General features: G+C 44.4%; 1 protein-coding gene and 1 long non-coding RNA gene across 2 annotated transcripts in view; one reads left to right on the top strand and one right to left on the bottom strand.

The window, feature by feature from the left end:
- Nucleotides 1–9,766, bottom strand: part of SETD1B (SET domain containing 1B, histone lysine methyltransferase) — a 993,120-nt gene extending 983,354 nt beyond the window's left edge. Inside the window, exons 1-4 of the mRNA XM_069619589.1 lie at nt 9,396–9,766; nt 9,018–9,190; nt 8,170–8,268; nt 7,338–7,608 (exon numbers count right to left, since the gene is read on the bottom strand). Of these exons, the coding sequence (XP_069475690.1) occupies nt 7,338–7,608; nt 8,170–8,268; nt 9,018–9,190; nt 9,396–9,468 (616 nt within the window). The 5' untranslated portion in view covers nt 9,469–9,766. The remainder of the gene's footprint in view (nt 1–7,337; nt 7,609–8,169; nt 8,269–9,017; nt 9,191–9,395) is intronic.
- A 1,169-nt stretch (nt 9,767–10,935) lies between these two features.
- LOC138492443 (uncharacterized) overlaps nt 10,936–12,400 on the top strand; it is a 44,575-nt gene continuing 43,110 nt past the window's right edge. The window contains exons 1-2 of the long non-coding RNA XR_011276206.1: nt 10,936–11,663; nt 12,050–12,156. This is a non-coding gene — a long non-coding RNA (uncharacterized lncRNA). The remainder of the gene's footprint in view (nt 11,664–12,049; nt 12,157–12,400) is intronic.

Here is a 12,400-nt window from a genome sequence, read left to right as displayed (position 1 = left end):
CTGCGTGGCGTCTTGTTCCCGTTTCCTTCATCTTGCACTGATCCAGATTCCAGATCCAACTACCAGGCCAAGCATTGCTGACTTCCAGCAAGGCCTCACTTTTAAAATCCCAATACCCAAAAGGAGAAGCGGTGGTATTTTTGTGGGACGCCTCCCGACACCAGCCTGGCTTGCGGCCCACCAATTGCTGCCCAATAACTGCATCCAGAGGTACCTGTACCATCCAGTGACCAGAACTATTCTTTGGTATCCAGTCCCTGCCCAGCTGATCCTGTCCTGCTGATTTTGTCCGGCTGTCCTTTGTTAGACCAGATCTGTGTGGTGACCAGAACGCCGAACACCAAGCCTTCATCCCAAATAATCCTATTGGGAGACTTGGTCTCTATGACCCGAAGGATGGCAACGCCTCCACACTCACTGACACCATGGAAGCGCTAGGTTTTATACACTGCATCACTAACCACACACACACACACACACTAGATTGTCTGGCAGATCACAACTTCAACATTAATATCCTGTCCAACACACCATGCCCTTGGTCTGACCACCACCTCATCCTATTCACAATATCAAAAAATAAACCATTGACACCTCACCCACTACCGCCCCAGCTGCCCTATCCAGAAACTCTTGCAACTTAACGCCAGAGAAATGACTACCTCTGATGCTTCCCATCACAGAACACCAGAATCGCACCGACAAAAATCCATCTGCCACGGTTGAGCTATACAATCAAACCTGCCTAGCGGCCCTAGACAAAATAGCACCTCCAAGTCTGTGCAAACCTAAACCCCAGGCGCACATCAACTCTTGATACACCTCCAACCTCAGGACCTTATGCAGTACCAAAAGATCCGCAGAGACAAACTGGAAAAAATCTCCCACGGATCTGAACATTTTCACCTCTGCATCCAAAAACTACAAAAAGGATATCCTATTAACCAAAAGCTCCATCTATAATGACAGAATCACCAAGCTAATTCTGGCACCAAAGAATGATTTACTATTTAGGCGAGCTTGAGTCACCAGTGCCTCCACAGGACTTGTGCACTAAAGACACCGCCATGGGGCACAGATATTCAAAACACTCTGCTAGACAAAATTGCACTGCTTCAGTCGAAAATCGAACATAAAAAGCTAAACCTCACTCTGAATCAACCTATGTAGATCCCTATATACTCCACCCAGAACTGCATCACCCATTTCGACTTCACCCAGGTGTCAGAGGAAGTCTAGAAAATTATCACTAGCCTTAAACCTTCACATTGTCAAGGAGACATATGCCCAGCCTCCCTCATCAAAGAATGCGGGGCTGAATTCACCCCCTTCATCGGAAATCTAATCAACGCCTCCTTTGAAACAAACACTGTCCCTACCAACCTGAAAGACGCCTGGGTCCTCCCAGTACTTAAGAAGCCCACACTGGACCCCAATATACCCACAAACTACCGCCCCATAACAGTGCCCTTCCTCCGTAAAATGCTCAACCGCGCAGCCTATTTGCAAATTCAAAATCTTGAAACTCACAACCTCGTAGGCCTCCGCCAATCAGGCTTCCGACCGGCACACGGTACAGAGACAGCCCTACTTGATCTCAAAATATAAACGGACGAGATAAAAGACCATAGCAAGCTAGCACTCTTCCTCCTGCTCGACCTCTCAGCTGCCTTCGATTTAGTGAACCACAACATCCTATGCAACCACCTTGCCTCAGCAGCCCAATTCTCTACTAACACCATTCACTGGATACAGTCCTTCCTCTCTAATAGACCATGAGAGTCTTCTCAACAGCAACAGCAGCGCTGCCAGCCCCTGTCACCTGTGGCGTACCGCAGGGATCTTGCCTATCACCGACCCTATACAATATCTTTACAAAACGCTTATTCAACCTTCTTGACGACTTGGTGTCACCTACACCAACTACACGGATAACACCCAAATACTCATACTTATAACAGATACTCATGACCAAGACACCAAATCTCTAAACGAAATTTACCAAACGATCCAAGCACGGATGGCCCCACATGGCCTCTGCCACCAAACAACCTACATGACTCCTTTAACTCTTTCACAATTGACGGCATCTCCATCAAAGTCTATAAGGAAGTAAAAACCTTGGGCATTTACCTAGACTCTGCCTTCTCTCTAAATCGACAAGACAACGCCACAGCCCCGGCAGCAGATTACATATCTAAACTTTTCAATGCCTGTAGAGCCTTCTTGTCATCTGACAGCTGTATCGCGCTAGCCAGAGCGCTTATCTTATCTAGATTAGATTACTGCAATGCCCCTGTATTTAGGCACAAACAAATGCAAACTAAAGGAACTGCAGGTGATCCGAAACAACGCCTTCAGAGCGGCACTCAATATCCCCAAAAATGCCCATATTTCCACGGAAAGACGCAAAGCCCACTGGCTGCCTGTCCACGATCGAATCGTCTTCAAAACTTTTCATTGAGACACAAATGTATCTCACCGTCAGCTCCCAAATATCTATCTAATAAATTCTCAAAGCACAATTCCAACAGACCTACCCGCACGGCCTACACGAACCTTCTCAGTGTTCCTAAATACAAACTTCAGAAAGCAGGGGGCAACAGCTTCCCTGTGGTAACCGCTAAACATTGGAATGCACTACCACCAGCCCTCAGACCTGAATCCTCCTACTGGGCCTTCTGCAAGAGTCTGAAAACGTGGCTCTTTTCACAAGAGTAATCTCTCCCACTCCAAGCGTCATGTATCAGTGACCCCCCGCCCCTTGCTTACTTACTTACACCTGCTTGACCCTTTTGGCCTACCTGCATAGATAATGTACCCATACTTCACACTTGCATGGTAACTAGCCATGGAAAATGCCTCGATTATCAGTGATACGTCAAATTAACTACAATGTTTCAATAAGTGTTGTACCATCAATTCTAAGTTACACTTCTTTAGGTTGACCACCAATGAACCACCTATTGTAAGACCTATTGCTTTGTGATTTGCACTAACGCTATGTAATGTTCACAAGAAATGTAGCACCCAGATGCCTCAGGGCTGTGAGCGCTCTATAACTATCCAGCTTCCTTAACCAAGGACCATGACAATATATTACAGGTAAGAACCTCAACAGCCAGATACTTAGACCCCTGGGACCAAGCCCACCCTATCTAACCTATTTTCTCTCTTTTCTCTCGCCCTTGGTGCAAACTCGCTTTTACTGCAATATATACCCAACTGGGACAATATGACATATTACCTATGTTGTACCTTAACATGTACATAATTGTCACACCACTTCTCACCACATTGTATATATGAACTATGTGTGTCATCATGTCAATTGACAAATGTTTTTCCATACTTTTCATCGTAACCATTCACGGGAACTCACTAGATCACCAACATACGCTCTCACTTTGCAATGACCAGCACAGCCTTGATAAAGACCCTTGGTCGAAACATGTGATGACTTTCCTAAAGTGAAATAGCACTACAGGTGCTCTGAAAACCTTGCCAATTATTTGCCCATCAAATCAAAACTACATGCACAATCTAGTGTCATGGCTCACGATTTACCCATGCCACCAAGGCATCAGTGAATTCTTCACGAATCCAGCGCCAGCACAGATGGGGTTTCCATACTTTCTGAATAATGTGGGTACCCTGAATATTGGATGCTGGCTGCTTTATATAAAAACATGGCTTCGGCTCTACACGGAAAGGTGATCCGGCAAGACAATTTTTGTCAGAGCGCAGCTCCATCAGGTTCTAACCCAACTCCTTCCCTATATATCAGCTATGCCTTATGTGACAGGCAAAAAAGACATCTCAATGAAATTTTTATGGGAAGACCTCGATGTAGATTTCAATCAATCCTATCCCCTTGGGTGGCAATTCATAAAATGACCACAAAAATGTAGAGCAGTCTTCAAATGCGTTTGATGGTTCCATTGTAGGGATGCCAAAATTATATGGCCCAAAATCACCCTTTCAATACTATCAGCAAGTGGCACAACAGCGGACTTCTCACAGACGATGAGAACTACTTATTGATCAAGGAACCAGTAACACAGATTACGTACTTTCTTCCTAAAATACATAAACACTTCGATAACATAGCAGAAGGTCGTCCGATCACAACTCAGAATATCTAGACCATGTTCTAAGACCAAGAGCGAGCAAATTGAGATCATACCTAAAGGATACCACGGATGTGATTGTCAAACTCAGAACAGTCAAATGGAAAGATGGGTATAAACTAGCAAGTCTGGATATCAAAGCTCTTATATACATCTATACAACACCAGTGGGCACTTAATACTGTGGAACACACATTTAAGGATGACTCAGCCTCCATGTACCAGCAGATTCAAATGATCAAGGAAATACTCAAACTACCACTTGATTTCAATGTTTACAGCTTCAATAATTGCTTTTTTAAACAGGTTAAAGGAGTAGCCATGGGCACTAAATATGCCCCAGCCCTGGCAAATCTCTTTATGGGACTATTTGAAGACAGTGATTTACAAGGATGAAGCATATCCCAACAAACTGATCCAGTGGATGCGATTCATTGACGATGTATTAATCATCTGGGAAGGGACAGAAACAATTTCAGCAATTCACAATAACCAATTTGGTATCCAGTTCACTGGAATGCGTAACGCAGAATCTATCAACTTTCTAGATCTCACAATCTATGTGGAGAATCATGAACTAAGTACACGAACATTCAGAACAGAAACAAAGTAACTCCACACTCCATGCCATGAGTTGTCACTGCAAATCTACAATATTCTCACGGGAGAATTTATTCACGCAAGGAGAAACTGTTTGGCACAGGAGTCCTTTGATCAAGAATGCATGCTCCTTAAATCTAGATTTCTAGCAAGAGGTTACATCAAGGACTGTGTCAAACAAGCATTCAACAAAAGTAGAAATCTGAACCAAGAATAAACACTAGTACCTAGCAGCAATAAAAAGGATTTGGAACAACTGAAAGTGGGATGAGTGACAAAATACAGTAACAACCACAATGAGATCAGCAAGATATTGACAAGACATTGGCATCTTTTGAAATTGGATGAGAATATTAGAGACTATGTGGACGACACACCCAAACTAATATTTACAAGGGCAGGAACTAAACTAACTTAGCCCATCACTATTACCAGAACCCAAGGATTTAACCAAATTGACATGGCTGCAACCACAGAGTATGGGCTTTTGCAAATGTGGAGACTGTACAATGTGCAAGTTTGCACATGAAGGAACTACGAAGTTCATAGTTACTAATGACAAAGTGATCAATATCAACCAAGTAATAAATTGTCGAACCAAATATGTGGTGTATGGCATTGTATGCGTGTGTAACAAGGTCTACATATGTAGCACCATTAGGGAATTAAGGATCAGAACCAGGGAACACTTGGCCAAAATAGGGAGTCAGGACCCTAGACTCCCCCTAGCCACGCATTGGCAGAAAGACCCATCAATTGGAGAACAAATCAGATTTACATTTATTGGACTCCTTCAAATCACCATGGGTAAAAGAGGTCGCAACAGAGAAAAGGCGCTTCGGCAAGCAGAAGCAAGAATAATTTGTAAATTAAATACCACAGCCACGGGCCTCAACTCCGACAATGAGATGATCTCCCTTTTATAGCAACTCTTAAAAGGCACAGACTATCAACGGGGGCTAATATGATGAACAAATTAAAAATCCAAGTCTGATTTAAACCAACTGAAGCATGCCTTATGTCTGAGCACGTCCACAATCTACCTTCAAATTAGCCATGACTATAAAAGAAAGTATTTCTTTAATATGTACAGGCACATACACACAAAGTGATTAGAGAAATCTGAAAACTGTTGGGATGTTCACACCAAATCAGTTTTGAGTTAACTACTTTTTTTAAAAAAAAAAAACATTTGAGAGAGCCTGAATATTACAGTAAGAGCAAAGTCAAAAACATGGAACATGTTGTGCAAGGGACTGAAAAGGCAACAATCTAACAAAGATTTTAAACAATGGTAGGTGCTGGGACATCTTAAACAATACATACCTACAAAAACCAGAGTAAAATAAAACTATTTCAGGAAATGCTGTCATTTGTTTGTTACATAAACCACTATGTTGTACAGATGGTAAACAAAGATAATTAGACCCAAGTGATATTTGCAACACTTGATGCAGGTTTCTGACTTTTTTTACATGCTGCTGTAGCTTTAAGAGCGAGACACACACCGTGTCAACAGTTTCCGCCCAGCGTGAGTTTATTTACCTTCAACGTTATCAATACCAAGTCCAACAGAAATCGCGTTGGTGCCGTTTACTAATAGACTGCAATTAGTGCGAATGTATTTAAAATGCACAACGTGATATTCATAACACCACAGGCTAACTTGCGAAGCACAAGTCTGTGCAGACTCTGGTTTGAAGCAAGTATAAACTGCGTGCACGGACGTGCATCGAATGGTGGTAAACAATAGTAGCGCAGAAAAGGTGGTAAAGAAGTAGATAAAGGAAACCGACGAACAAAGAGGCGTAACATTCTAAACTTGGTCTCTGGGGCATGTCGTAAAGTAAAGCACTCCTGCGGTCTCCTAGCAACGGGCAACATATTCGGGAGCATGTGATTCTCGGGTAAAAGGGAAACACAAGCCTAGAGCCGACACAGGCACGCGTCATCCAATGTCACATATGCCTGAGCGAATGCGAATTATGGAGGGTAGTAGTACATGGGCGGTCGAATAATCTGGGATAGTGAGATGACGCATATGTCGAAAACCAATTTGGGAGAGTTGGTTAAAAAAACAGGGGACTTCATGTGACAATTGCTCTCAGGGTGGTGGGTCTACTTTTGCACGGGCATGCGGTTTGCAAATTCTGCGTGTAAGAGGCCATGCCATGGTCTTAAAATGACACTTGGTTTAGGTTACATTGTAAACTGCTATACCTGGAAACACCGATTTAAATCCCGTGTTAAACACACCGCAATCTATGTGGAGGGGCAGATGTGAGTCAGCCAACCCGAAATTATAGCAGACCCAGTGGAGAGCAGTTGTGTCGGTCTGGGGTAAAGACAGAAGAGCGATTTTCAAATGGATGTCAAAGTGTAGGGAGTGAGATGTGTATAGGAGCAGATATACAAGTGTTCATGAATAGACAAAAATGGAAGCAACAACGCAAGTGCGTGAGGCATCTGAGGTCACACCCGTGAAGCAGAGGGAGTGTGGGTCTATGCTGGAGGGAAGAGAAATGCAATCCCTCCCCCACGCAAGATGGCAGACTGCAACGAATGCCGGGTTGGATCACTGACAGCAAGCCCTGCCCACATGTTTACCTTTGGTGTCCAGCTCCACGTGGATGATGTTGCCCATGACCGAGGTGTTGTGCAGGTGCAGTACTGCCTCCTTGGCTCCCTTCACTGAGGAGAAGACCACCTTGGCGATTCCCAAGTGCTTCTTGTTCTTGGGGTTGTAGAGGATCTCCACCTCCTCCACCTCGCCGTACTTCTTGCACATGTCGCCCAGGAAGTCCTCGCGGATGTTGTCGTTCAGTTTAGCGAAGGTGACTTGCTTTGGGGGGACCGGACCCACGTAGTACTCGTCGATCTGAACAGAGCAGAGGCACGGGCATTACAAACATTGACTGGCAGCACAGCGAGGTGGTCAAACCACAAGGGGAGAAAGCAAGAGCAGCCCTGATCCGCGCGTCTGTGGCGTGCAGGAAACCCTCTGCAGGTGTCAAGAGCAGAAAGAGAAAGTGCTCCGTTTTCAGGCAGCTCTGGCCAAATTATAAAGGACTGCTTGCGATCATGCTAGGTCGGTTAGTAATCATTTCATAGACAAGATACCCAAGCGACCTAAATGCAAAACCCTAAGTTTGACGCATAAAAACTCAGGACAAAACGCAAGCCGTGCAAAAAATAAAATTAAAAAAAAACATACAAAAAAAAAGCAGTAAATTGGTTTTGGTGCAAATAAAATAAGTTATTCGTTTTGGTATATGGTGCGTAGCATAAATCCAAATAAACTATGCCAGCTTGCTGCTGTCACTTTAAATGCACGTGCCATGTTCTAAACACACGTTGGGTTGAGGACAGCAGACAGTTCACAGACAACTCACGAGTTGCACACAAAAACAAAAAGCACATGTTGAAAGCCAATGAATACCTTGAGCTTGGGAACAGGGAGGTCCAGTTCTTTCGTTTTGGTCCAGATCCGCCCAATCCTAGGGTCCCGGAGAGAATCCACCGGAGGCACACCCGAGTTCTACATGTGTATAAAAGGGGAGGGGTCGCAGTCAGTTGCAAGAGTAATTAATGGATGGGTAAACAGTGTTGAGTTTGCAACAGCAGAAGAGGGAGAGTGACAAACAAACACGCGCGCGCGTCAAACTGCAGTGTCCAAGTGCTGCAAGAGATACATTGTGCTCAAATCAGAAACCAGTTCGCAAGTCACTGCACGGTCGCAAAGGACTTTAGTACACGTTAACCAAGAACGTCAATGAATGAACAGCTGTCTGGTGCTGCGCATCGAATATCCCTTGAGACAAAACACTACCAGAACTTAAACAAATATATATATGTATATATATAAATGGGGTCATTGTTGGTCGTTATCGCTCGCACTCAAGCAAAAGAGCCATTGGATAAATGAGAAGTTACGAGTCAATTGACATGAGCGGTTAGGGGGCGTGTCCCTGGTCAACTACTTGTATGCAATAATCCCATGAACCTTAGGTCTACGCAATTAAACGATAGTAGCCCTATCAGAAGAACTGTGGACACTAACGTATAGCCGACTTGCACTATTAAAGTTGCTCCCTTATGAACATGGGGGCATGTTAGGACACCTCCGACCCTGAGCTGCTAGCCATCCAAGTTGCGAGCACTCCTCGGTTGTTTTGTATTTGGGGAATGGGCAAAGGGGAGCAAACTGGCGTTCTCTCAGCAGGTGTGCATTCCATCAAGTATAAATTCAGGTGCATGGGGAAGAGAGGGTGCTGTCATGTCACCTACAGGCATGTTGAAGTGCTGCCCATCGTATCGGTAGAGCTTGTGCTGCCCCTTCCTGAGCGCTGGGTCAATTATCAGCTTGTAACTTTTCCAGTGATGTCCCTTCTTCTCCGCCGAGCCGCTGCCACCCGTTGCCGGGGTGCTCCCCCCGCTGCCGTCCATGCCATTGATCCAGCCTGTTGGAGTTAAAAAAACAAGCACACCATGCTGAAATAAACCGAATACAGACAGACCAAGCAGACACATGCACAGGTATCTACACAAACAGTGGGACGTATGCATGGGTGAAGGGAATACCCCAGTCTGCCCCTTCATCAGTAGAACAGTGTCACTGGTGCCCCCTCCCCAATAGCGAGACCAGTGGCAGGGGCAAAGTCTTACCTGTGGCTTGCGGCTGCTGTCTGTCCGGTGGGGGCCTCCCTTTCTCTCCCGCCGCCACCTCCCGGTAGGACATTTTTTTTGTTTTGTTTTCTGCTATATTTCCTTCTCCTTTCCCCCCTCCGCCACGGAGGGGGGCAGCTCCCCTCCTTCAGCTCCTCCTGCTTTTCCCCCCGCCGAGGGCCTGGCACGGGCTGAAGGGTGCCGGCCTCCCCCGGGCCAGCCGCCGGCACATTATTGTAGGAGTCTAGGTTGGGGGGTTGAAGCTAGCCTAGGTTTTCCTCGGCTCTCTCCTTCTCGGAGAGGAGAGGGAGGGGGGCGGGCTGGAGATCTCCCACAACGCACCGCGGCCGTGTGTAGAAACCAGCGCTAAAGCCTTCTACCATTCCGGATGCACATTGGACGGCGGCCGGGCGGGGACAAGCGTTGGCAGTGCGCGAAGCTATGATCAACACAAAACAACACAACCTGCGTCCTGTCTGGGGCGCGGGGCCAGTTTAGGACCTCAAATGGTCATTTTGTTTTTTGTAAATAGTTGCTTTTACTCCCATGCCCCATTAAAATAATTCGCGCCCGCCTGACAGAACGCCTTCTCATTATGGACTCCAATATCGCCCCTTTCCCTAACGTGTTTATGTCGCTTTGTATAAAAGGGTGATATCGCCACAGAAACACAAACTTTAAATCCGCCGCATTGGCACCTTTTCGCAGAAATTCAACCCTCTGAATCGCCATGAACTCGCTCGCAACCATTTTCGTTTTTTAAAAATAAACGCATTCCAAATAAGATTGAAAACCTTAAGTGCTGGTTTTAGACCCATATTAAAGCACCAGCCACTTTCTGAGGCGACCCCCGTGTAATGTAAAATGCAGGCATGTATGTCATGTTTTAAAATGCTGTTTTGCTGAATTAAATCAGACACGTGAAAGGCATTTTTTTACTATGTTCCTGCACATGGCCATGCGGAATTGCGAAACCATCCTCTCCCCAATGTTTTTATTTTGGCACTTTTTGTTCTATTAGAAGTTGTGCCGCGTTTTCCAAGAGCAGCAAAAAAACGACTTGATTGTTCTCCAGGGAGTTCGAGAAGTCAGCGAGGTAAATGAACATTAAACCGTACTGTCCTCTTATTTACAATGCCAATTGGTACTTCAATGTACCGAAATGTCAGGCCGTTTTTTGTGTTTAATAATCTTAACAACATGTATTTATTTTAGCCAGATGTGTTACGAGCCGGTAGAGGCCAGTCCTACGATGCACCGGGAGCAGTTTTAAAAATTCCAGACCTTAGATCACAGAGTTCTTGTCCCTAAACCTTACAGAATTGAATCGGTTTACTTTGATTGTTGGTAAATGTGTACCCGTTTACCAAAATAAAGGGTCTTTGATTTAACAAGCAGGGTCCTCACAAGTGAGGGGGGGGGGGGAAAGGGGACGACTTTGCCTATTCAGAGACATTGAGCCAATCACAGCGCAGCTCACATCTTGCCTGAGCTGTTATAAACTGCTGTTCGCAAAACTGCTCTGTCCATTTCCAGTGTTGCAGGGGAGGGAGACAGTCGAAGCCGAGTCTTTATTTCTTTTTCGCCCTTCCTCCTTTGGTTTATCTCAGATTATTTGTTGATTCTTTTGGGGATTGCTGCCGTGAGAGGAGGTCATTGGCTACATGGAGGCCACCCCATCCCGCGGCAGCCAATCGGCGCTGAGGTTGCATCTGGCTTGAGTTATTAGAAGCTGTGCTAAAAACATCCTTCATCAGACAGCTAAGGAGAGGCCAACAGATCAGGCAGCCATTTTTCTGCAATGGAATCAAATGGCCAACTGGGTTTTTCCTTTGTTCCAAAAGGGGGATACTTCCATTTGAATCCACCGTCAAGTTTCAAGACTTTCCATGTTCTGTTAGTGTTTGCCAACATCCAAAGGACCTTTTGAAGAATGAAGATGATAAAAAGATTTGGATTTTTTTTTTCTGCTCTCATTTGGACTCCATTTTTGGTCTTGTAAAACTAGGTCATGACACACTCTCCATGCCAGCAGTTAAAATTTGAATTCAAATAAGTAACTACATATTTTTTCTCTCTTATTTGTGTATGTATAGTTGTAACTGGCCAATGAATTTAACATGTCCTGTATTAAACACCTAAATACTTGGCCATGTTGCTATATCTGCTGTTCCAGGCCAAGATTTTAATGGCGAGTTTTTCTAAAGGTGATTTTTGCTGTTGCAGAAATGCTATAGAGTTTTTATCATAAGCCTCCCCTTTGACATTGTAAGTACCGAAGACATGGCAATGTTTTAAAGTGTAGTTTTTGTTCGATGCTTAATTTGCACTACTGTTTTTTTTTTTTTTTGTGTTACCCATGCATGCTCTATATCATGCATGACACGTTTAACGTATTTACAATTCGGGTATAGCTTTATTTTATTTTTTTATTTTTTTTTACATTGTAACTATCCCTCTCTAGTTATTCAGACCAGTTTCACTTGTAGATGCCGCACATGAGTTTCTTTTGGTGAGACTGGCACTTTTTAATTGTATAGTAGCTCAACGAGGGGGGCAGAAAAGTAATCTTAAAAAAAAATAACTTTTTTTTTGCCTTTTTTTTGTCATACGATACATTTTAAAACTCACTGCAAATGTTTGGATTTAATTAGAAGACCAGATCACACACATAGGAAAGAAGCAAGACAAGAGTATACATATAAAACCGAAGGAAATTGGCTCTTGGTTAAAATGCAGCAACGTCATCTGCAGTCGGCTGGTAAGTAAATCCTTTTGCCCTTGAAAGGAAAAAGACACCAGGCCCATGCAGCAAATATTAATGTTCGGGCACAGTGTGTTACACATATAAACAGTAAAACTGTCAATGTGTTGGGGTGCTATATTTACAGGGGGTGGGGCTTCTATATTTCCCAATTTCGTGTTTTGCATGTGAACAGATGTTCTGTGCCAACCTATGACCAGTGCCAAATCGCAGATGAACCCTTTGCAACCATCGCCTCATT

Source organism: Ambystoma mexicanum, chromosome 10 (assembly GCF_040938575.1).
Source record: "Ambystoma mexicanum isolate Mex_15411 chromosome 10, UKY_AmexF1_1, whole genome shotgun sequence".
In the NCBI taxonomy this organism is placed as follows: domain Eukaryota; kingdom Metazoa; phylum Chordata; class Amphibia; order Caudata; family Ambystomatidae; genus Ambystoma; species Ambystoma mexicanum.
The sequence above is the reverse complement of the archived record's forward strand: the minus strand, read 5'-3'. Positions and strand labels throughout refer to the sequence as shown.